The sequence below is a fragment of the Pseudoliparis swirei genome, chromosome 23 (assembly GCF_029220125.1).
Source record: "Pseudoliparis swirei isolate HS2019 ecotype Mariana Trench chromosome 23, NWPU_hadal_v1, whole genome shotgun sequence".
NCBI classification, from domain to species: domain Eukaryota; kingdom Metazoa; phylum Chordata; class Actinopteri; order Perciformes; family Liparidae; genus Pseudoliparis; species Pseudoliparis swirei.
In genome coordinates, this window is record NC_079410.1 from 24,122,558 (window position 1) to 24,146,607 (window position 24,050).

Below are 24,050 nucleotides of genomic sequence, written 5' to 3' on the forward strand. Positions count from 1 at the left end.
GGTGAGGAGGAGGAGGGACTGGTGAGGAAGAGGAGGGACTGCTGAGGAGGAGGAGGGACTGGTGAGGAAGAGGAGGGACTGGTGAGGATGAGGAGGGACTGGTGAGGAGGAGGAAGGACTGGTGAGGAAGAGGAGGGACTGGTGAGGATGAGGAGGGACTGGTGAGGAGGAGGAAGGACTGGTGAGGAAGAGGAGGGACTGGTGAGGATGAGGAGGGACTGGTGAGGAGGAGGAGGGACTGGTGAGGAGGAGGAGGGACTGGTGAGGAAGAGGAGGGACTGGTGAGGAGGAGGAGGGACTGCTGAGGACCCCTAGAGGACCCCTAGAGGACTGCAGACCCCTAGAGGACCCCTAGAGGACCCCTGGAGGACCCCTGGAGGACTGCAGACCCCTAGAGGACCCCTGGAGGACTGCAGACCCCTAGAGGACCCCTGGAGGACTGCAGACCCCTAGAGGACCCCTGGAGGACCGCAGACCCCTAGAGGACCCCGAGAGGACCCCTGGAGGACTGCAGACCCCTAGAGGACCCCTGGAGGACCGCAGACCCCTAGAGGACCCCTGGAGGACCGCAGACCCCTAGAGGACACCTGGAGGACCGCAGACCCCTAGAGGACCCCTGGAGGACTGCAGACCCCTAGAGGACCCCTGGAGGACCGCAGACCCCTAGAGGACCCCGAGAGGACCCCTGGAGGACTGCAGACCCCTAGAGGACCCCGAGAGGACCCCTGGAGGACTGCAGACCCCTAGAGGACCCCGAGAGGACCCCTGGAGGACCGCAGACCCCTAGAGGACCCCGAGAGGACCCCTGGAGGACTGCAGACCCCTAGAGGACCACCGGAGGACCCCTGGAGGACTGCAGACCCCTAGAGGACCCCTGGAGGACTGCAAACCCCTAGAGGACCCCTGGAGGACTGCAGACCCCTAGAGGACCACCGGAGGACCCCTGGAGGACTGCAGACCCCTAGAGGACCCCTGGAGGACTGCAGACCCCTAGAGGACCCCTAGAGGACCCCTAGAGGACCCCCGGAGGACAGAAGGCCTCCCTGTTGTCTCACGCTCATATGGAGCAGCTGGGCTATTCCCTGGGCTAGCACAGCAATGTAGACCTCAATGTAGACAGCAATGTAACAGAGCAATGTAGACATCAATGTAGACATCAATGCAGACATCAATGCAGACAGCAATGTAGACATCAATGTAGACATCAATGCAGACATCAATGCAGACATCAATGTAGACATCAATACAGACATCAATGCAGACAGCAATGCAGACAGCAATGTAGACAGCAATGTAACAGAGCAATGTAGACAGCAATGTAACAGAGCAATGTAGACATCAATGTAGACATCAATGTAGACATCAATGCAGACAGCAATGTAGACAGCAATGTAGACAGCAATGTAACAGAGCAATGGAGACAGCAATGCAGACATCAAAGTGCCGACAGGGCGCGGGCCCACCTCTCACCATGGCCTCCATCGACTCCCAGCTCTTCGTCTCGGATCCCGACAGCAGGAAATTTTTAGAATTCCCTCTGAAATTCACCTTCAGATTGATGTAGAAGTCCATGGCGCCGAGCAGCGGCCGCCTTCCCGGGACGACTGGCCGCAGACCGAGGCTGCTCGCGCTAATGCGCCCACCGTGAGTTATCAGAGGGGGCGGGGGGGGGGGGGGCGTAGTCTGTGTTTACATCAGCGTCCTGGACACGCCCCCTCTGCACCACGTGTCCGGAACACAGATCGACACCTCCGCTTGTGAACAAAGCGCCGCGCGCCGCTCAGACGAGCCGCTAGAGGGCGCGAGAGCCCCACGTGCGACCATAACACCACCAGAACACTACATTAAGACCATAACATCACCATAACACTACATTAAGACCATACCACCACCGTTTCGTGTTCTCACTAAAACTAAGAACAGAGATCACATGACTGCTCTGCACTGGCTCCCTGTAACATCAAGAATCACTTTTTAAATCCTTCTCCTCACCTACAAAGCCTTGATTGGTGATCATCATATCTTAAGGAGCTTGTAGTACCATGTTACCCCACTAGAGAGCTTGTAGTACCATGTTACCCCACTAGAGAGCTTGTAGTACCATGTTACCCCACTAGAGGGCTTGTAGTACCATATTACTCCACTAGAGAGCTTGTAGTACCATGTTACCCCACTAGAGGGCTTGTAGTACCATGCTACCCCACTAGAGAGCTTGTAGTACCATGTTACCCCACTAGAGAGCTTGTAGTACCATGTTACCCCACTAGAGAGCTTGTAGTACCATATTACCCCACTAGAGAGCTTGTAGTACCATATTACCCCACTAGAGAGCTTGTAGTACCATGTTACCCCACTAGAGAGCTTGTAGTACCATGTTACCCCACTAGAGAGCTTGTAGTACCATGTTACCCCACTAGAGAGCTTGTAGTACCATGTTACCCCACTAGAGAGCTTGTAGTACCATATTACCCCACTAGAGAGCTTGTAGTACCATATTACCCACTAGAGAGCTTGTAGTACCATGTTACCCCACTAGAGAGCTTGTAGTACCATATTACCCCACTAGAGAGCTTGTAGTACCATGTTACCCCACTAGAGAGCTTGTAGTACCATATTACCCCACTAGAGAGCTTGTAGTACCATGTTACCCCACTAGAGAGCTTGTAGTACCATGTTACCCCACTAGAGAGCTTGTAGTACCATGTTACCCCACTAGAGAGCTTGTAGTACCATGTTACCCCACTAGAGAGCTTGTAGTACCATATTACCCCACTAGAGAGCTTGTAGTACCATGTTACCCCACTAGAGAGCTTGTAGTACCATGTTACCCCACTAGAGAGCTTGTAGTACCATATTACCCCACTAGAGAGCTTGTAGTACCATGTTACCCCACTAGAGAGCTTGTAGTACCATATTACCCCACTAGAGAGCTTGTAGTACCATATTACCCCACTAGAGAGCTTGTAGTACCATGTTACCCCACTAGAGAGCTTGTAGTACCATATTACCCCACTAGAGAGCTTGTAGTACCATATTACCCCACTAGAGAGCTTGTGGTACCATGTTACCCCACTAGAGAGCTTGTAGTACCATATTACCCCACTAGAGAGCTTGTAGTACCATGTTACCCCACTAGAGAGCTTGTAGTACCATGTTACCCCACTAGAGAGCTTGTAGTACCATATTACCCCACTAGAGAGCTTGTAGTACCATATTACCCCACTAGAGAGCTTGTAGTACCATGTTACCCCACTAGAGAGCTTGTAGTACCATATTACCCCACTAGAGAGCTTGTAGTACCATGTTACTCCACTAGAGAGCTTGTAGTACCATATTACCCCACTAGAGAGCTTGTAGTACCATGTTACCCCACTAGAGAGCTTGTAGTACCATGTTACCCCACTAGAGAGCTTGTAGTACCATGTTACCCCACTAGAGAGCTTGTAGTACCATGTTGGCCACTAGAGAGCTTGTAGTACCATGTTACCCCACTAGAGAGAGCTTGTAGTACTATGTTACCCCACTAGAGAGCTTGTAGTACCATATTACCCCACTAGAGAGCTTGTAGGACCATATTACCCCACTAGAGAGCTTGTGGTACCATGTACCCCACTAGAGAGCTTGTGGTACCATATTACCCCACTAGAGAGCTTGTGGTACCATGTTACCCACTAGAGAGCTTGTAGTACCATGTTACCCCACTAGAGAGCTTGTAGTACCATATTACCCCACTAGAGAGCTTGTAGTACCATGTTACCCCACTAGAGAGCTTGTAGTACCATGTTACCCCACTAGAGAGCTTGTAGTACCATGTTACCCCCACTAGAGCGCTTGTAGTACCATGTTACCCCACTAGAGAGCTTGTAGTACCATGTTACCCCACTAGAGAGCTTGTAGTACCATATTACCCCACTAGAGAGCTTGTAGTACCATGTTACCCCACTAGAGAGCAGAAGGATTTTTCTTTTTGGCCACCTTTGGATGCGAGGTTCCAAGCACAGAGGAGGTTGTATGCTGTACAGATTGAACATTTTGATAATATAAATATGGCACAGCTGAAGCTCTTGAGAATCTGATTTGTTTTGCAGGTATTTGGTCAGAAACCAAAGTTTATTTTTGCAACAAATTTCCTGCCAATTGTTCCCGTTGGAATCCATTTCTAAATCCGTGCAGTCCAACGCTGGCAGCATGGAAAGAGCAACACAGCTGTGGCCGCAGCACGTTTAATGTTTGCATTTGGTTTAGGACATTTACACTTTCCTTACACCAATGAATCATTGTGAACATCAGTCTTCCCTGTACACATGTCCACGTGTTGCAGTGAACAGGAGCTGCTTCAGTCCAGCACAGCATCAGGAGACACACAATCACATCAGCAGCTGGTCCCGAGCAGGAACACATCAGAGACTCTGCCTCCTTCCTATTGGTCAGTGGGGTCCTGTTGCCACGGCGATGGGAAGTGGGGCGGCTGTCGGGGTGGATGCTGGTACGTGGACGGCCGTCTGGAAGAAGTACATCTGGAACAGAGGAGAGCATGTGGACCCGCTCCAGCTGAACCGGTCCCACTGAGCGCCCCTGACCCACCTTACAGCCCACGGCCAGCAGCGTGTGCAGCACCACGATGGTCACCACCGTCGCCACCGACATCGCCTTGGTGTCGTCGCGCACGGCGGGCCAGAAGCTCAGCACCAGCACGGAGCCAGAGATTACCATGGCAACCAGGATCAGGGTCCAGCGCAACCACTCGAAGGGAATGATCCACAGGACCTGGAACCGAGACGCGGGTTGGACCTGTGGTTCTGTTCATGAGGTTCCTTTAGACGGGGGACCCCTCAAACCAGACCCCGCACCTGGACCACCACACTTCCAACACACATCCAACACACCATCACACATCCAACACACCACCACACATCCAACACACCATCACACATCCAACACACCATCACACATCCAACACACCATCACACATCCAACACACCACCACACATCCAACACACCATCACACATCCAACACACATCCAACACACCACCACACATCCAACACCATCACACATCCAACACATCCAACACACCACATCCACATCCAACACACACATCCAACACACCACCACACATCCAACACACCACCACCACACATCCAACACACCACCACACATCCAACACACCACCACACATCCAACACACCACCACACATCCAAGACACATCCAACACACCACCACACATCCAACATCCACCACACATCCAACACCACCACACACCCACATTATCACATCCAACACCACATCCAACACACCACCACATCCAATCAACACACCACCACACATCCAACACCACCACATCCAACACACCACCACACATCCAACACACCATCACACATCCAACACACCATCACACATCCAACACACCACCACACATCCAACACACCATCACACATCCAACACACCACCACACATCCAACACACCACCACATCTAACACACCATCCAACACACCACACTATCACACATCAACACACCATCACACATCCAACACACCATCACACATCCAACACACCATCACACATCCAACACACACCACACATCCAACACACCATACATACACCACACACATCCAACACACCATCACACATCCAACACACCACATAATATACCATCACACATCCAACACACCATCACACATCCAACACACCACCACCACACATCCAACACACCACCACACATCCAACACACCATCACACATCCAACACACCATCACACATCCAACACACATCCAACACACCACCACACATCCAACACACCACCACACATCCAACACACCACCACACATCCAACACACCATCACACATCCAACACACCACCACACATCCAACACACCATCACACATCCAACACACCACCAGACATTGAACACACCATCACACATCCAACACACCACCAGACATTGAACACACCACCACATTGAACACACCACCACACATTGAACACACCACCAGACATTGAACACACCACCACACATTGACCACACCATCACACATCCAACACACCACCAGACATTGAACACACCACCAGACATCGAACACACCACCACATATTGAACACACCACCACACATTGAACACACCACCAGACATTGAACACACCACCACACATTGAACAGATGGGCTGTTGAGCAATGAGATCATCCAACACATTGATTGGAGAGTATTGATCTTTACAGGCTGTGGCGCTCGTTAGCAGCAGAGAGGCGCCAGTCAGAGACACATTAACGTTCAGAGACAACAACCATGCCGCTCTCTCCTGACGGCCATTGGTCAAACTCACCGAGGTGGGGATGTAGATGAAGAGGGAGTAGCCGTACACACACACCGTCTCCAGGAAGGAGTAGCCCCCGATCTGCCTCTCGGACCCCTGCCGCCAGCTCAGGAAACCCCAGAGAGCAACCGGCACCAGCCAGGCGTACATGAAGATCACCACCGCCGCTATGGTCACTGTTTGAGAGACAGAGAGCAGACTCAGTGGAACCAACACACACCATTCAGTGTCTGTTATCATCATGTCATCATGTCCCGGGGAGCAGAGAGCCTGAAGAGGACCCACCTCGGTGGAACTGTGGGCGGTAGTGGAACGAGGGGTTCCCCATCTCACTGAGGAACGTGGACAGGTTCCCACTGATCGCTACCGAGAACACCAGGGTCACACAGATCCAAAAAGGCCCTACACACACACACACACACACACACACACACACACACACACACACACACACACACACACACACACACACACACACACACACACACACACACACACACACACACACACACACACACACACACACACACACTTAGTGTCTGTACCTGGTACCCATGCAGACTTAGTGTCTGTACCTATAGTACCCATGCAGACTTAGTGTCTGTACCTATAGTACCCATGCAGACTTAGTGTCTGTACCTAAAGTATCCATGCAGACTTAGTGTCTGTACCTATAGTACCATGCAGACTTAGTGTCTGTACCTATAGTACCCATGCAGACTTAGTGTCTGTACCTATAGTACCCATGCAGACTTAGTGTCTGTACCTATAGTACCCATGCAGACTTAGTGTCTGTACCTGGTATCCATGCAGACTTAGTGTCTGTACCTATAGTACCCATGCAGACTTAGTGTCTGTACCTATAGTACCCATGCAGACTTAGTGTCTGTACCTGGTACCCATGCAGACTTAGTGTCTGTACCTATACCATGCAGACTTAGTGTCTGTACCTATAGTACCCATGCAGACTTAGTGTCTGTACCTATAGTACCCATGCAGACTTAGTGTCTGTACCTGGTACCATGCAGACGTGTCTGTGCCTGGGGCCTTCAGTGTCCTGCACAGTCCCAAATTAATAATCCACCTCTTATTACTATCATGGCTCTAGACCAGGGCTGCTCAATACGTCGATCGTGGCGTAGTATTGGTAGATCGCATGACATAAAAAAAAATTGGCCTGCCCCCGTCATTTTCTCTATAGCACGTCTTTGTTCATTTATTAAACCAAACAGCCGCCTGATGCTGGGATCGATTCACACAACAGCACAACATTTTTTCGCCTCTCCGCTCCTCACAAGGCCGCAGAATGCGCCGCATCGACGGAGAAAAGAAAGAAACTAAACAGCCGTCTGATGTTGATAGTATCTACACAACATATCATTTCTCTGGCTCTCCGTCTACATGGCGCTGCAGAATCGCGCGCATCGGAACGAGGAAAAAAAAAAAAAAAAAAAGTCCTCTAAGTCCTTTCCTTCTTGAAAAGTTCTTCTTGAAAAGCTTTTAAAAGTATATTTCGACCAAATCGACATCTTCTCCCTTCCGCCATTGTGGGTTGAAAAACAGCTTTGTAGTCCGTAAATTAATTCCTTTATCAAATTCAGTTTCCTAGTTCTGAGGTTTTGCATCTACCTGCCCATAGACCGCCTCAATATTGGTAAATCCAATCGTTGCAAAAGCCTGCTAGCTGCTCCTGTGCCGGTTCAGGCTTCTAGAGCCTGGGGGTAACTCTAAAGCTGATTGGTTGACACAACATCATCATTCCCATTCACTTGAAGCTACCAAATGATATTTGATGATGTTTAGGCCAGCAGAGAAGGCCTTGCCCCATGCACAATGCCTGGTACCCATGGATGAAAGATCTAACATAAAGACCATCCCTCCAGACTTAGTGTCTCAACCTGGCCCATGCAGACTTAGTGCTGTACCTATAGTATCCATGCAGACTAAGTGTCTGTACTCTGGTATCCATGCAGACATAGTGTGGGTATATCCATTTAGAACTTAGTGTCTGTAGCAGCAGACTGTGTCTGTACCTGGTATCCATGCAGACTTAGTGTCTGTACTATAGTATCCATGCAGACCTATAGTATCCATGCAGACTTAGTGTCTGTAACTATAGTATCCATGCAGACTTAGTGTCTGTACCTGGTATCCATGCAGACTTAGTGTCTGTAACTATAGTATCCATGCAGACTTTGTGTCTGTACCTATAGTATCCATGCAGACTTAGTGTCTGTAACTATAGTATCCATGCAGACTTTGTGTCTGTACCTATAGTATCCATGCAGACTTAGTGTCTGTACCTGGTACCCATGCAGACTTAGTGTCTGTAACTATAGTATCCATGCAGACTTAGTGTCTGTACCTGGTATCCATGCAGACTTAGTGTCTGTAACTATAGTATCCATGCAGACTTTGTGTCTGTACCTATAGTATCCATGCAGACTTAGTGTCTGTACCTGGTATCCATGCAGACTTAGTGTATGTACCTATAGTACCCATGCAGACTTAGTGTCTGTACCTGGTATCCATGCAGACTTAGTGTCTGTACCTATAGTACCCATGCAGACTTAGTGTCTGTACCTGGTACCCATGCAGACTTAGTGTCTGTACCTATAGTATCCATGCAGACTTAGTGTCAGTACCTATAGTACCCATGCAGACTTAGTGTCTGTACCTATAGTATCCATGCAGACTTAGTGTCTGTACCTGGTACCATGCAGACTTAGTGTCTGTACCTATAGTATCCATGCAGACTTAGTGTCTGCACCTTTATATCCATGCAGACTTAGTGTCTGTACCTGGTATCCATGCAGACTTAGTGTCTGTACCTATAGTATCCATGCAGACTTAGTGTCTGTGAAGACTTAGTGTCTGTACCTAGTATCCATGCAGACTTAGTGTCTGTACCTGGTATCCATGCAGACTTAGTGTCTGTACCTGGTACCCATGCAGACTTAGTGTCTGTACCATAGTATCCATGCAGACTTAGTGTCTGTACCTGGTACCCATGCAGACTTAGTGTCTGTACCATAGTATCCATGCAGACTTAGTGTCTGTACTAGTACCCATGCAGACTTCGTGTCTGTACCTATAGTACCCATGCATACTTAGTGTCTGTACCTATAGTACCCATGCAGACTTAGTGTCTGTACCTATAGTATCCATGCAGACTTAGTGTCTGTACCATGGTACCCATGCAGACTTAGTGTCTGTACCTATAGTACCCATGCAGACTTAGTGTGTACCTGGTACCCATGCAGACTTAGTGTCTATACCTATAGTACCCATGCAGACTTAGTGTCTGTACCTAGTACCCATGCAGACTTAGTGTCTGTACCTGGTACCCATGCAGACTTAGTGTCTGTACCTATAGTACCCATGCAGACTTAGTGTCTGTACCACTTAGTGTCTGCCTGCGGTACCCATGCAGACTTAGTGTCTGTGCCTGGTACCCATGCAGACTTAGTGTCTGTACCTATAGTACCCATGCAGACTTAGTGTCTGTACCTAGTACCCATGCAGACTTAGTGTCTGTACCTGGTACCCATGCAGACTTAGTGTCTGTACCCATAGTACCCATGCAGACTTAGTGTCTGTACCTATAGTACCCATGCAGACTTAGTGTCTGTACCTGGTACCCATGCAGACTTAGTGTCTGTACCTATAGTACCCATGCAGACTTAGTGTCTGTACCTGGTATCCATGGAGACTTAGTGTCTGTACCTGGTATCCATGCAGACTTAGTGTCTGTACCTATAGTATCCATGCAGACTTAGTGTATGTACCTGGTATCCATGCAGACTTAGTGTCTGTACCTGGTACCCATGCAGACTTAGTGTCTGTACCTATAGTACCCATGCAGACTTAGTGTCTGTACCTGGTACCCATGCAGACTTAGTGTCTGTACCTGGTATCCATGCAGACTTAGTGTCTGTACCTATAGTATCCATGCAGACTTAGTGTCTGTACCTATAGTATCCATGCAGACTTAGTGTCTGTACCTGGTACCCATGCAGACTTAGTGTCTGTACCTATAGTATCCATGCAGACTTAGTGTCTGTACCTGGTACCCATGCAGACTTAGTGTCTGTACCTATAGTATCCATGCAGACTTTGTGTCTGTACCTATAGTATCCATGCAGACTTAGTGTCTGTACCTGGTATCCATGCAGACTTAGTGTCTGTACCTATAGTATCCATGCAGACTTAGTGTCTGTACCTGGTATCCATGCAGACTTAGTGTCTGTAACTATAGTATCCATGCAGACTTCGTGTCTGTACCTATAGTATCCATGCAGACTTAGTGTCAGTACCTATAGTATCCATGCAGACTTAGTGTCTGTACCTATAGTACCCAAGCAGACTTAGTGTCTGTACCTGGTACCCATGCAGACTTAGTGTCTGTACCTATAGTATCCATGCAGACTTAGTGTCTGTACCTATAGTATCCATGCAGACTTAGTGTCTGTACCTGGTACCCATGCAGACTTAGTGTCTGTACCTATAGTATCCATGCAGACTTAGTGTCTGTACCTGGTACCCATGCAGACTTAGTGTCTGTACCTATAGTACCCATGCATACTTAGTGTCTGTACCTATAGTATCCATGCAGACTTAGTGTCTGTACCTATAGTATCCATGCAGACTTAGTGTCTGTACCTGGTACCCATGCAGACTTAGTGTCTGTACCTGGTACCCATGCAGACTTAGTGTCTGTAACTATAGTACCCATGCAGACTTAGTGTCTATACCTGGTACCCATGCAGACTTAATGTCTGTCCCTGGTACCCATGCAGACTTAGTGTCTGTACCTATAGTATCCATGCAGACTTAGTGTCAGTACCTATAGTACCCATGCAGACTTAGTGTCTGTACCTATAGTATCCATGCAGACTTAGTGTCTGTACCTGGTACCCATGCAGACTTAGTGTCTGTACCTATAGTATCCATGCAGACTTAGTGTCTGTACCTGGTATACATGCAGACTTAGTGTCTGTAACTATAGTATCCATGCAGACTTAGTGTCTGTACCTGGTACCCATGCAGACTTAGTGTCTGTACCTATAGTATCCATGCAGACTTAGTGTCTGTACCTGGTACCCATGCAGACTTAGTGTCTGTACCTATAGTATCCATGCAGACTTAGTGTCTGTACCTGGTACCCATGCAGACTTAGTGTCTGTACCTATAGTACCCATACAGACTTAGTGTCTGTACCTATAGTATCCATGCAGACTTAGTGTCTGTACCTGGTACCCATGCAGACTTAGTGTCTGTACCTATAGTATCCATGCAGACTTAGTGTCTGTACCTGGTACCCATGCAGACTTAGTGTCTGTACCTATAGTACCCATGCAGACTTAGTGTCTGTACCTGGTATCCATGCAGACTTAGTGTCTGTACCTGGTACCCATGCAGACTTAGTGTCTGTACCTATAGTATCCATGCAGACTTAGTGTCTGTACCTGGTATCCATGCAGACTTAGTGTCTGTACCTGGTATCCATGCAGACTTAGTGTCTGTACCTATAGTATCCATGCAGACTTAGTGTCTGTACCTGGTACCCATGCAGACTTAGTGTCTGTACCTATAGTATCCATGCAGACTTAGTGTCTGTACCATGCAGACTTAGTGTCTGTACCTGTATCCATGCAGACTTAGTGTCTGTACCTGGTATCCATGCAGACTTAGTGTCTGTACCTATAGTATCCATGCAGACTTAGTGTCTGTACCTATAGTACCCATGCAGACTTAGTGTCTGTACCTGGTACCCATGCAGACTTAGTGTCTGTACCTATAGTATCCATGCAGACTTAGTGTCTGTACCTGGTACCCATGCAGACTTAGTGTCTGTACCTGGTATCCATGCAGACTTAGTGTCTGTACCTGGTATCCATGCAGACTTAGTGTCTGTACCTATAGTACCCATGCAGACTTAGTGTCTGTACCTGGTACCCATGCAGACTTAGTGTCTGTACCTGGTATCCATGCAGACTTAGTGTCTGTAACTATAGTATCCATGCAGACTTAGTGTCTGTACCTATAGTATCCATGCAGACTTAGTGTCTGTACCTGGTACCCATGCAGACTTAGTGTCTGTACCTATAGTATCCATGCAGACTTAGTGTCTGTACCTGGTACCCATGCAGACTTAGTGTCTGTACCTGGTATCCATGCAGACTTAGTGTCTGTACCTATAGTACCCATGCAGACTTAGTGTCTGTACCTATAGTATCCATGCAGACTTAGTGTCTGTACCTGGTACCCATGCAGACTTAGTGTCTGTACCTATAGTATCCATGCAGACTTAGTGTCTGTACCTGGTATACATGCAGACTTAGTGTCTGTAACTATAGTATCCATGCAGACTTCGTGTATGTACCTATAGTACCCATGCAGACTTAGTGGCTGTACCTGGTACCCATGCAGACTTAGTGTCTGTACCTATAGTATCCATGCAGACTTAGTGTCTGTACCTGGTACCCATGCAGACTTAGTGTCTGTACCTATAGTACCCATACAGACTTAGTGTCTGTACCTATAGTATCCATGCAGACTTAGTGTCTGTACCTGGTACCCATGCAGACTTAGTGTCTGTACCTATAGTATCCATGCAGACTTAGTGTCTGTACCTGGTACCCATGCAGACTTAGTGTCTGTACCTATAGTACCCATGCAGACTTAGTGTCTGTACCTGGTATCCATGCAGACTTAGTGTCTGTACCTGGTATCCATGCAGACTTAGTGTCTGTACCTATAGTATCCATGCAGACTTAGTGTATGTACCTGGTATCCATGCAGACTTAGTGTCTGTACCTGGTATCCATGCAGACTTAGTGTCTGTACCTATAGTATCCATGCAGACTTAGTGTATGTACCTGGTACCCATGCAGACTTAGTGTCTGTACCTATAGTATCCATGCAGACTTAGTGTCTGTACCTATAGTACCCAAGCAGACTTAGTGTCTGTACCTGGTACCCATCCAGACTTAGTGTCTGTACCTGGTACCCATGCAGACTTAGTGTCTGTACCTATAGTATCCATGCAGACTTAGTGTCTGTACCTGGTACCCATGCAGACTTAGTGTCTGTACCTATAGTCTCCATGCAGGCTTAGTGTCTGTACCTGGTACCCATGCAGACTTAGTGTCTGTACCTATAGTACCCATACATACTTAGTGTCTGTACCTATAGTACCCATGCAGACTTAGTGTCTGTACCTGGTACCCATGCAGACTTAGTGTCTGTACCCATAGTACCCATGCAGACTTAGTGTCTGTATCTGGTATCCATGCAGACTTAGTGTCTGTACCTATAGTACCCATGCAGACTTAGTGTCTGTACCTATAGTACCCATGCATACTTAGTGTCTGTACCTATAGTACCCATGCAGACTTAGTGTCTGTACCTATAGTACCCATGCAGACTTAGTGTCTGTACCTATAGTATCCATGCAGACTTAGTGTCTGTACCTGGTACCCATGCAGACTTAGTGTCTGTACCTATAGTACCCATGCAGACTTAGTGTCTGTACCTGGTACCCATGCAGACTTAGTGTCTGTACCTATAGTACCCATGCAGACTTAGTGTCTGTACCTGGTATCCATGCAGACTTAGTGTCTGTACCTGGTACCCATGCAGACTTAGTGTCTGTACCTGGTACCCATGCAGACTTAGTGTCTGTAACTATAGTACCCATGCAGACTTAGTGTCTATACCTGGTACCCATGCAGACTTAATGTCTGTCCCTGGTACCCATGCAGACTTAGTGTCTGGACCTATAGTATCCATGCAGACTTAGTGTCTGTACCTATAGTACCCATGCAGACTTAGTGTCTGTACCTGGTACCCATGCAGACTTAGTGTCTGTACCTATAGTACCCATGCAGACTTAGTGTCTGTACCTGGTATCCATGCAGACTTAGTGTCTGTACCTGGTATCCATGCAGACTTAGTGTCTGTACCTATAGTATCCATGCAGACTTAGTGTATGTACCTGGTATCCATGCATACTTAGTGTCTGTACCTGGTATCCATGCAGACTTAGTGTCTGTACCTATAGTATCCATGCAGACTTAGTGTCTGTACCTGGTACCCATGCAGACTTAGTGTCTGTAACTATAGTATCCATCCAGACTTAGTGTCTGTACCTGGTACCCATGCAGACTTAGTGTCTGTACCTATAGTATCCATGCATACTTAGTGTCTGTACCTGGTACCCATGCAGACTTAGTGTCTGTACCTATAGTATCCATGCAGGCTTAGTGTCTGTACCTGGTACCCATGCAGACTTAGTGTCTGTACCTATAGTACCCATACATACTTAGTGTCTGTACCTATAGTACCCATGCAGACTTAGTGTCTGTACCTGGTACCCATGCAGACTTAGTGTCTGTACCCATAGTACCCATGCAGACTTAGTGTCTGTATCTGGTATCCATGCAGACTTAGTGTCTGTACCTATAGTACCCATGCAGACTTAGTGTCTGTACCTATTGTACCCATGCAGACTTAGTGTCTGTACCTATAGTACCCATGCAGACTTAGTGTCTGTACCTATAGTACCCATGCAGACTTAGTGTCTGTACCTATAGTATCCATGCAGACTTAGTGTATGTACCTGGTACCCATGCAGACTTAGTGTCTGTACCTATAGTACCCATGCAGACTTAGTGTCTGTACCTGGTACCCATGCAGACTTAGTGTCTGTACCTATAGTACCCATGCAGACTTAGTGTCTGTACCTATAGTACCCATGCAGACTTAGTGTCTGTACCTATAGTATCCATGCAGACTTAGTGTATGTACCTGGTACCCATGCAGACTTAGTGTCTGTACCTATAGTACCCATGCAGACTTAGTGTCTGTACCTGGTACCCATGCAGACTTAGTGTCTGTACCTATAGTACCCATGCAGACTTAGTGTCTGTACCTGGGATGAGGAAGCGCTGTGCCAACGGCTGCTTGTTTCAGTAGTGGCGTTTTGCTTATTATTTTATTGTCTTTTTTTTGCACTTTTCCTCTCTTTTTCTTTTTCTTTTCTTTCACGTTTGTCTTAGTTACGGTCGGACACTGGACCATAACTACTTTTTTCGATAATTCTACTGTGGCTTTTGTTCACTTTGTCGTGAGTATCGGAGAGCCTGCAGCAAAACAATGACGGGGACCGTCGTCTACTCGCGTGCTCAGCTGATCGCGCTGTGCAGGCCGAAGCTTCTGCCTGGAGACAGACATGTGATCCCGCTGGAGCTACGGAGAAGGGCTCGCGGTTGCAGATCGGGTGTCAAGCGGAGGGCTAAAACGAGGAGATACAAACCCTCGGTACCGTCGATCATAACGGGGAACGTGAGGTCTTTGGCGAATAAGACGGATGAGCTCGGCGCGCTGGTAATGTCTGAGAGGATCTTCCGTGAGAGCAGCCTCCTGTGTTTCACTGAGACGTGGCTGCACGCGGACTATCCGGATCACAGCGCGTCTTTGCCCGGCTTCAGAACTGTTCGGGCTGACAGAGACGCTACACAGAGCGGTAAGAAGAGGGGGGGCGGGATCGCTGTTTATGTGAATGAACGGTGGTGCCATCCGGACCATGTGTGCGTGAAGGAGCGCTTCTGTAGCCCGAACATTGAACTGTTGGCCGTGGGGATGCGCCCGTACTATTTGCCGAGAGAGTTCACGTCCGCCATTGTGGTTGTCGGTACGTGCGCCATCAGCTGACGCTGAGGAAGCTGTGGACACCATCCACTCCACTGTGTCTGCTCTGCTGAATCATCAGCCTGGAGCATTCATGGCTATCACTGGTGACTTTAACCACACCACATTGGAAAAAGCTCTGCCAACCTTCCATCAATACATAGACTGCCCAACAAGGAACAATAAAACTCTGGACTTGCTGTATGCTAATACTAAGGACGATACAGCGCCACTGCCCTTCCCCTCGGCAGGTCTGATCATGACCTGGTCCGCTGACACCCAGGTATGTTCCTCTGGTGAAGAGGCTGCCGGTGACCACCAGGACTGTGAGGAGGTGGTCTCTGGAGGCTAACGACGCTCTACAGGACTGCTTCGAGTCAACGGACTGGGATGTGCTGTGTGGACCGCACGGGAGGACATCAACAGTATGACCGACTGCATCACGGAATACATCAAGTTCTGTGAACACACCACCATCCCATCACGGACTGTGCGCTGCTTCCCCAACAACAAGCCCTGGATCACCAGGGACCTGAAGGCGCTTCTTAACATGAAGAAAGCTGCTTTCAGGTCTGGAGACAGGGATGAGCTGAGGAAAGCCCAGCGCAACCTAAAGGTGAAGCTCAGGGAGGGCAAGGACTCCTACAGGAGGAAGCTGGAGGCCAAACTCCAGCTGAACAACACAAGGGATGTGTGGTCTGGGATGAAGCAGATAACTGGCTTCAAGGTGGGAGGGAGACAGCCAGGGGCTCCTGGAGAGGGCCAACGAGCTGAACTGTTTTTCAATAGGTTCAGTTCACAGCCCTCCCCGTCTCCTCCACATCACACCTCCCAAACACCTCCTCCCCTCTGTCCCCCTGCTGAGCTGCACATCCACCGAGCCCTCAATAACAATGGGCTCCTCCACCTCCCCTCTCTGTGTGACGACTGACCAGGTGAGAAGACAGCTGGAGAAACTACACCAGCGCAGAGCTGAAGGTCCTGATGGCATCAGCCCCAGGGTCCTAAAGACCTGCGCCACCCAGCTGTCTGGTGTCCTGCAGCGCCTCTTCAACCTCAGCCTGAGGCTGGGGAAGTCCCGTGCTGTGGAATACGACGCGCCTGGCCCCTGTCCCAAAGAAGTCGGCACCATCTGGCCTCAACGACTACCGACCGGTCGCCTCACCTCCCATGTGATGAAGGTGCTGGAGAGGCTGGTCTTGGCCCACCTCCGGCCGCAGGTGAAATCGCTGGACCCTCTGCAATTTGCTTACCAGCCTCATGTGGGAGTGGACGACGCCACCATCTACCTGCTGCAACGAGCTCAGTCGCACCTGGATGGAACCGTGTCTCTGTGAGAGTCACTTTCTTTGACTTCTCCAGTGCATTTAACACCATCCAGCCACTGCTGCTGAGTGAGAAGCTGCGTGGCCGTGTGGACGCGTCCACCATCTCCTGGATCACTGACTACCTCACAGGCAGACCACAGTTTGTCAGAATGGGCCGTGTGCTGTCTGGAACGGTGGTCAGTGATGTTGAGCCCCACAGGAACTGTTCTGTCTCCTTCCTCTTCACCCTGTACACCAGTGACTTCCAGTACAACACGGAGTCATGCCATCTGCAGAAGTACTCTGATGATTCTGCAGTGGTCGGGTGTATTAGGGATGGACGGGAGGAGGAGTACAGGGCAGTGGTGAGTGACTTTGTAAAGTGGGCCGATGAGAACCACCTGCGGCTGAACGTGGCCAAGACCAGAGAGATGGTGGTGGACTTCAGGAGGAAGAGCTCCTCCCCCTCTGAGTGTCCTGGGAGTGGACGTGGACATGGTGGAGGAGTACAAGTACCTGGGCGTCTCCATCGACAGCCGACTGAACTGGAAGGCCAACATCAACGCTGTGTACAAGAAGGGATGAGTCGACTCTTTTCCTGAGAAAGCTTCGATCCTTCAACGTGTGCAGCAAGATGCTGGAGTTATTCTACCAGTCGGTTGTGGCCAGTGTGCTGCACTTTGCCATTGTCTGCTGGGGAGCAGCATCGAGCCGGTGACACCAGCCGTCTTAACAAACTGGTTAGGAAGGCTGGCTCCATCATCGGCTGCCAGCTGGAGCACCTGGAACAGGTGGTGGAGAGGAGGACGTTGAAGAAACTGGTGTCCATATTGGACAACCCGGACCACCCTCTCCACCACCTCCTACAGGGACAGAGGAGTACTTTCTCCAGACGTCTCCTCACGCTCCGCTGCCACAAGGAGATACAGGAGAACATTCCTGCCGACGGCTATGAGGCTCTACAACAGATCACCTCTTGCCAGATCACCCTAACCCTTCTTATATTTTGTGTTTTTTTATTTTTTATTTTTATTCTTGTGTGTTGCTGCTACTGACTCGACAAATTTCCCCTTGGGGATTAATAAAGTATATATCTATCTCTATCTATCTACCTGGTATCCATGCAGACTTAGTGTCTGTACCTGGTACCCATGCAGACTTAGTGTCTGTACCTGGTACCCATGCAGACTTAGTGTCTGTAACTATAGTACCCATGCAGACTTAGTGTCTATACCTGGTACCCATGCAGACTTAATGTCTGTCCCTGGTACCCATGCAGACTTAGTGTCTGGACCTATAGTATCCATGCAGACTTAGTGTCTGTACCTATAGTACCCATGCAGACTTAGTGTCTGTACCTGGTACCCATGCAGACTTAGTGTCTGTACCTATAGTACCCATGCAGACTTAGTGTATGTACCTGGTATCCATGCAGACTTAGTGTCTGTACCTGGTATCCATGCAGACTTAGTGTCTGTACCTATAGTATCCATGCAGACTTAGTGTCTGTACCTGGTACCCATGCAGACTTAGTGTCTGTAACTATAGTATCCATGCAGACTTAGTGTCTGTACCAGGTATCCATGCAGACTTAGTGTCTGTAACTATAGTATCCATGCAGACTTCGTGTCTGTACCTATAGTATCCATGCAGACTTAGTGTATGTACCTATAGTATCCATGCAGACTTAGTGTCTGTACCTATAGTACCCAAGCAGACTTAGTGTCTGTACCTGGTACCCATGCAGACTTAGTGTCTGTACCTATAGTATCCATGCAGACTTAGTGTCTGTACCTATAGTATCCATGTAGACTTAGTGTCTGTACCTGGTACCCATGCAGACTTAGTGTCTGTACCTATAGTATCCATGCAGACTTAGTGCCTGTACCTGGTACCCATGCATACTTAGTGTCTGTACCTATAGTACCCATGCATACTTAGTGTCTGTACCTATAGTATCCATGCAGACTTAGTGTCAGTACCTATAGTACCCATGCAGACTTAGTGTCTGTACCTGGTACCCATGCAGACTTAGTGTCTGTACCTGGTACCCATGCAGACTTAGTGTCTGTAACTATAGTACCCATGCAGACTTAGTGTCTATACCTGGTACCCATGCAGACTTAATGTCTGTCCCTGGTACCCATGCAGACTTAGTGTCTGGACCTATAGTATCCATGCAGACTTAGTGTCTGTACCTATAGTACCCATGCAGACTTAGTGTCTGTACCTGGTACCCATGCAGACTTAGTGTCTGTACCTATAGTACCCATGCAGACTTAGTGTCTGTACCTGGTATCCATGCAGACTTAGTGTCTGTACCTGGTATCCATGCAGACTTAGTGTCTGTACCTATAGTATCCATGCAGACTTAGTGTATGTACCTGGTATCCATGCAGACTTAGTGTCTGTACCTGGTATCCATGCAGACTTAGTGTCTGTACCTATAGTATCCATGCAGACTTAGTGTCTGTACCTGGTACCCATGCAGACTTAGTGTCTGTACCTATAGTATCCATGCAGACTTAGTGTCTGTACCTATAGTACCCAAGCAGACTTAGTGTATGTACCTGGTACCCATGCAGACTTAGTGTCTGTACCTATATTATCCATGCAGACTTAGTGTCTGTACCTATAGTATCCATGTAGACTTAGTGTCTGTACCTGGTACCCATGCAGACTTAGTGTCTGTACCTATAGTATCCATGCAGACTTAGTGTCTGTACCTGGTACCCATGCAGACTTAGTGTCTGTACCTATAGTACCCATGCATACTTAGTGTCTGTACCTATAGTATCCATGCAGACTTAGTGTCAGTACCTATAGTACCCATGCAGACTGAGTGTCTGTACCTGGTACCCATGCAGACTTAGTGTCTGTACCCATGCAGACTTAGTGTCTGTATCTGGTATCCATGCAGACTTAGTGTCTGTACCTATAGTACCCATGCAGACTTAGTGTCTGTACCTAGTACCCATGCATACTTAGTGTATGTACCTATAGTACCCATGCAGACTTAGTGTCTGTACCTAGTATCCATGCAGACTTAGTGTCTGTACCTGGTACCCATGCAGACTTAGTGTCTGTACCTATAGTATCCATGCAGACTTAGTGTATGTACCTGGTACCCATGCAGACTTAGTGTCTGTACCTGGTACCCATGCAGACTTAGTGTCTGTACCTATAGTACCCATGCAGACTTAGTGTCTGTACCTGGTACCCATGCAGACTTAATGTCTGTCCCTGGTACCCATGCAGACTTAGTGTCTGGACCTATAGTATCCATGCAGACTTAGTGTCTGTACCTATAGTACCCATGCAGACTTAGTGTCTGTACCTATAGTACCCATGCAGACTTAGTGTCTGTACCTGGTATCCATGCAGACTTAGTGTCTGTACCTGGTATCCATGCAGACTTAGTGTCTGTACCTATAGTACCCATGCAGACTTAGTGACTGTACCTGGTATCCATGCAGACTTAGTGTCTGTACCTATAGTACCCATGCAGACTTAGTGTCTGTACCTATAGTACCCATGCAGACTTAGTGTCTGTACCTATAGTATCCATGCATACTTAGTGTCTGTACCTATAGTACCCATGCAGACTTAGTGTCTGTACCTGGTATCCATGCAGACTTAGTGTCTGTACCTGGTATCCATGCAGACTTAGTGTCTGTACCTATAGTATCCATGCAGACTTAGTGTATGTACCTGGTATCCATGCAGACTTAGTGTCTGTACCTGGTATCCATGCAGACTTAGTGTCTGTACCTATAGTATCCATGCAGACTTAGTGTCTGTACCTGGTACCCATGCAGACTTAGTGTCTGTACCTATAGTATCCATGCAGACTTAGTGTCTGTACCTATAGTACCCAAGCAGACTTAGTGTCTGTACCTGGTACCCATGCAGACTTAGTGTCTGTACCTATAGTATCCATGCAGACTTAGTGTCTGTACCTATAGTATCCATGTAGACTTAGTGTCTGTACCTGGTACCCATGCAGACTTAGTGTCTGTACCTATAGTATCCATGCAGACTTAGTGTCTGTACCTGGTACCCATGCAGACTTAGTGTCTGTACCTATAGTACCCATGCATACTTAGTGTCTGTACCTATAGTATCCATGCAGACTTAGTGTCAGTACCTATAGTACCCATGCAGACTGAGTGTCTGTACCTGGTACCCATGCAGACTTAGTGTCTGTACCCATGCAGACTTAGTGTCTGTATCTGGTATCCATGCAGACTTAGTGTCTGTACCTATAGTACCCATGCAGACTTAGTGTCTGTACCTATAGTACCCATGCATACTTAGTGTATGTACCTATAGTACCCATGCAGACTTAGTGTCTGTACCTATAGTATCCATGCAGACTTAGTGTCTGTACCTGGTACCCATGCAGACTTAGTGTCTGTACCTATAGTATCCATGCAGACTTAGTGTATGTACCTGGTACCCATGCAGACTTAGTGTCTGTACCTGGTACCCATGCAGACTTAGTGTCTGTACCTATAGTACCCATGCAGACTTAGTGTCTGTACCTGGTACCCATGCAGACTTAATGTCTGTCCCTGGTACCCATGCAGACTTAGTGTCTGGACCTATAGTATCCATGCAGACTTAGTGTCTGTACCTATAGTACCCATGCAGACTTAGTGTCTGTACCTATAGTACCCATGCAGACTTAGTGTCTGTACCTGGTATCCATGCAGACTTAGTGTCTGTACCTGGTATCCATGCAGACTTAGTGTCTGTACCTATAGTACCCATGCAGACTTAGTGACTGTACCTGGTATCCATGCAGACTTAGTGTCTGTACCTATAGTACCCATGCAGACTTAGTGTCTGTACCTATAGTACCCATGCAGACTTAGTGTCTGTACCTATAGTATCCATGCATACTTAGTGTCTGTACCTATAGTATCCATGCAGACTTTGTGTCAGTACCTATAGTACCCATGCAGACTTAGTGTCTGTACCTGGTACCCATGCAGACTTAGTGTCTGTACCTATAGTATCCATGCAGACTTAGTGTCTGTACCTATAGTACCGATGCAGACTTAGTGTCTGTACCTGGTACCCATGCAGACTTAGTGTCTGTACCTGGTATCCATGCAGACTTAGTGTCTGTACCTGGTACCCATGCAGACTTAGTGTATGTACCTATAGTACCCATGCAGACTTAGTGTCTGTACCTATAGTATCCATGCAGACTTAGTGTCTGTACCTGGTACCCATGCAGACTTAGTGTCTGTACCTATAGTATCCATGCAGACTTAATGTCTGTACCTGGTACCCATGCAGACTTAGTGTCTGTACCTATAGTACCCATGCAGACTTAGTGTCTGTACCTATAGTACCCATGCAGACTTAGTGTCTGTACCTGGTACCCATGCAGACTTAGTGTCTGTACCTATAGTACCCATGCAGACTTAGTGTCTGTACCTATAGTACCCATGCAGACTTAGTGTCTGTACCTATAGTACCCATGCAGACTTAGTGTCTGTACCTATAGTACCCATGCAGACTTAGTGTCTGTACCTATAGTACCCATGCAGACTGAGCTGTAGTTCTGTTGACTACCTGCAGCTACAACCTAACCACATGGTCCAGCCTCTGAGCTCACACCTCCACAGTCTTTACATCCAGAGGAAGTAAAGAAGCAGAACTCATCAAATAGATGTAACCCGTCCCCATTGGCTCACCGTATAGATCCGGGTTGCTCCTCAGGTGGTGTTTGATGAAGTTCCTTCCAGGTAATGGCATCACTGACCCTTTCACTCGGTCCAGGACCTGCAGCACATGATGGGTGTCAACAGAGCCATCGTCCTGACCGTGAGAAACCCCCTGTGTAAACTCTTGAGTGAGGGCTTGGTACCTGCGCTGTGTCCACGTCAAAGAAAGACTGGTAGTACTCAAAGGTCCAGAAGCCTCCAGCTGGTTTCTGTCCCCCTAACAGCTGGAAGCACACATCAAGACCGGTGAGAACCGGGTCATGGTGACCCAAGTCCCCACGTGTCCTGGACACACCTCGGAGCTCTCCTCCTGACCCTCCTCGTCCTCGGAGAGGTCCAGCTTCACGTCCTCTCCGTCCCCTGCTGCGGCGAGGGGGTTGGACATGCTGAGCGTGGAGGCCCCCGGGTCTGCAGACAACAGCTCTGCTGCTTCCTCGAACTCTAAGACAGACACGGCAGTTAAGACTGGTGGTGCAGCAACAGAAACGGTGCCGCTGCAGGCCTGGGCCAGGAAGTCCCTTTGCCACATGCCGCTGTGCATGGCCCTCGGGAGGTGTTCAGTAACCCGGATGAAACCATTAGTCTGCTTGTTGAGAGGTGATCCGTCCCAGGAAGTCATGTGATCGTACCCTGCTTTGATGGCCACGATGTCAGACAAGCTCATCGAAAACAGAAGCGCAAGCAAAACAAAGCAGTTTTGATCGTTACCTTGGAACTGAAGGTCATGAGGACTCGCCATGGCTGCAGACAGACAGCAGGCCTAGGAGGAGGAGAGCCTGGGGTCAGACACGCGAACAGGCTAACAGGGCATCTTTAAGGAGCAGCACCACGTCACAGCAGGTTCACCTTCCGCCGCTGTGACGTCACGAGCTAACGTGAGGCTCGATTACACTCGCACTTACTTGTCGTTGGTTTCATGAACGTAGCTAACAGCACATGCAGGTGACGCATTGACAGAAAGAAGTCCCACACTGCTGTCTTCACTGCTCTCCTCCTCCGG

The 24,050-nt window shown here is 48.5% G+C and overlaps 2 protein-coding genes and 1 long non-coding RNA gene across 6 annotated transcripts in view; all 3 read right to left on the minus strand.

The window, feature by feature from the left end:
- nbr1b (NBR1 autophagy cargo receptor b) overlaps nucleotides 1–1,652 on the minus strand; it is a 43,335-nt gene extending 41,683 nt beyond the window's left edge. For 2 of the 3 annotated variants that reach the window (XM_056407512.1, XM_056407511.1), the window contains exon 1: nucleotides 1,471–1,652. In XM_056407512.1, coding sequence (XP_056263487.1) covers nucleotides 1,471–1,572 — 102 coding nt within the window. In that variant the 5' untranslated portion in view covers nucleotides 1,573–1,652. The remainder of the gene's footprint in view (nucleotides 1–1,470) is intronic. The other variant, XM_056407513.1, reaches the window with a different exon arrangement.
- Nucleotides 1,653–4,209: 2,557 nt separating this feature from the next.
- On the minus strand, nucleotides 4,210–24,036 carry yipf2 (Yip1 domain family, member 2). Its single transcript, XM_056406830.1, has 9 exons — nucleotides 23,953–24,036; nucleotides 23,759–23,810; nucleotides 23,346–23,491; nucleotides 23,194–23,274; nucleotides 23,021–23,108; nucleotides 6,598–6,714; nucleotides 6,322–6,488; nucleotides 4,585–4,767; nucleotides 4,210–4,517 (listed from the first exon to the last, which is right to left on the minus strand). The coding sequence occupies exons 2-9, from the start codon at nucleotides 23,787–23,789 to the stop codon at nucleotides 4,428–4,430; spliced, it is 903 nt and encodes a 300-aa protein (XP_056262805.1). The 5' UTR covers nucleotides 23,790–23,810; nucleotides 23,953–24,036; the 3' UTR covers nucleotides 4,210–4,427.
- On the minus strand, nucleotides 12,470–16,003 carry LOC130188460 (uncharacterized). Of its 2 annotated transcripts, none has more exons than XR_008830621.1 (3): nucleotides 14,840–16,003; nucleotides 13,628–14,187; nucleotides 12,470–13,039 (listed from the first exon to the last, which is right to left on the minus strand). It is a non-coding gene; the product is annotated as an uncharacterized LOC130188460 (long non-coding RNA). The 2 variants fall into 2 exon arrangements; XR_008830620.1 differs by lacking the exon at nucleotides 12,470–13,039 and having other exon boundaries at nucleotides 13,093–14,187; nucleotides 14,840–14,965; nucleotides 14,998–16,003.
- Nucleotides 24,037–24,050: the final 14 nt, after the last annotated feature.

Excerpts from the sequence above, each read along its gene's own strand:
- yipf2 (XM_056406830.1), bottom strand. The coding sequence starts at position 23,789 with ATGGCGAGTCCTCATGACCTTCAGTTCCAAG. Across the intron at positions 23,492-23,758 it reads TCATGACCTTCAGTTCCAAG|AGTTCGAGGAAGCAGCAGAG; the intron begins GTAACGATCAAA and ends TGTCTGTCTTAG. Across the intron at positions 23,275-23,345 it reads GTCAGGAGGAGAGCTCCGAG|CTGTTAGGGGGACAGAAACC; the intron begins GTGTGTCCAGGA and ends GTGTGCTTCCAG.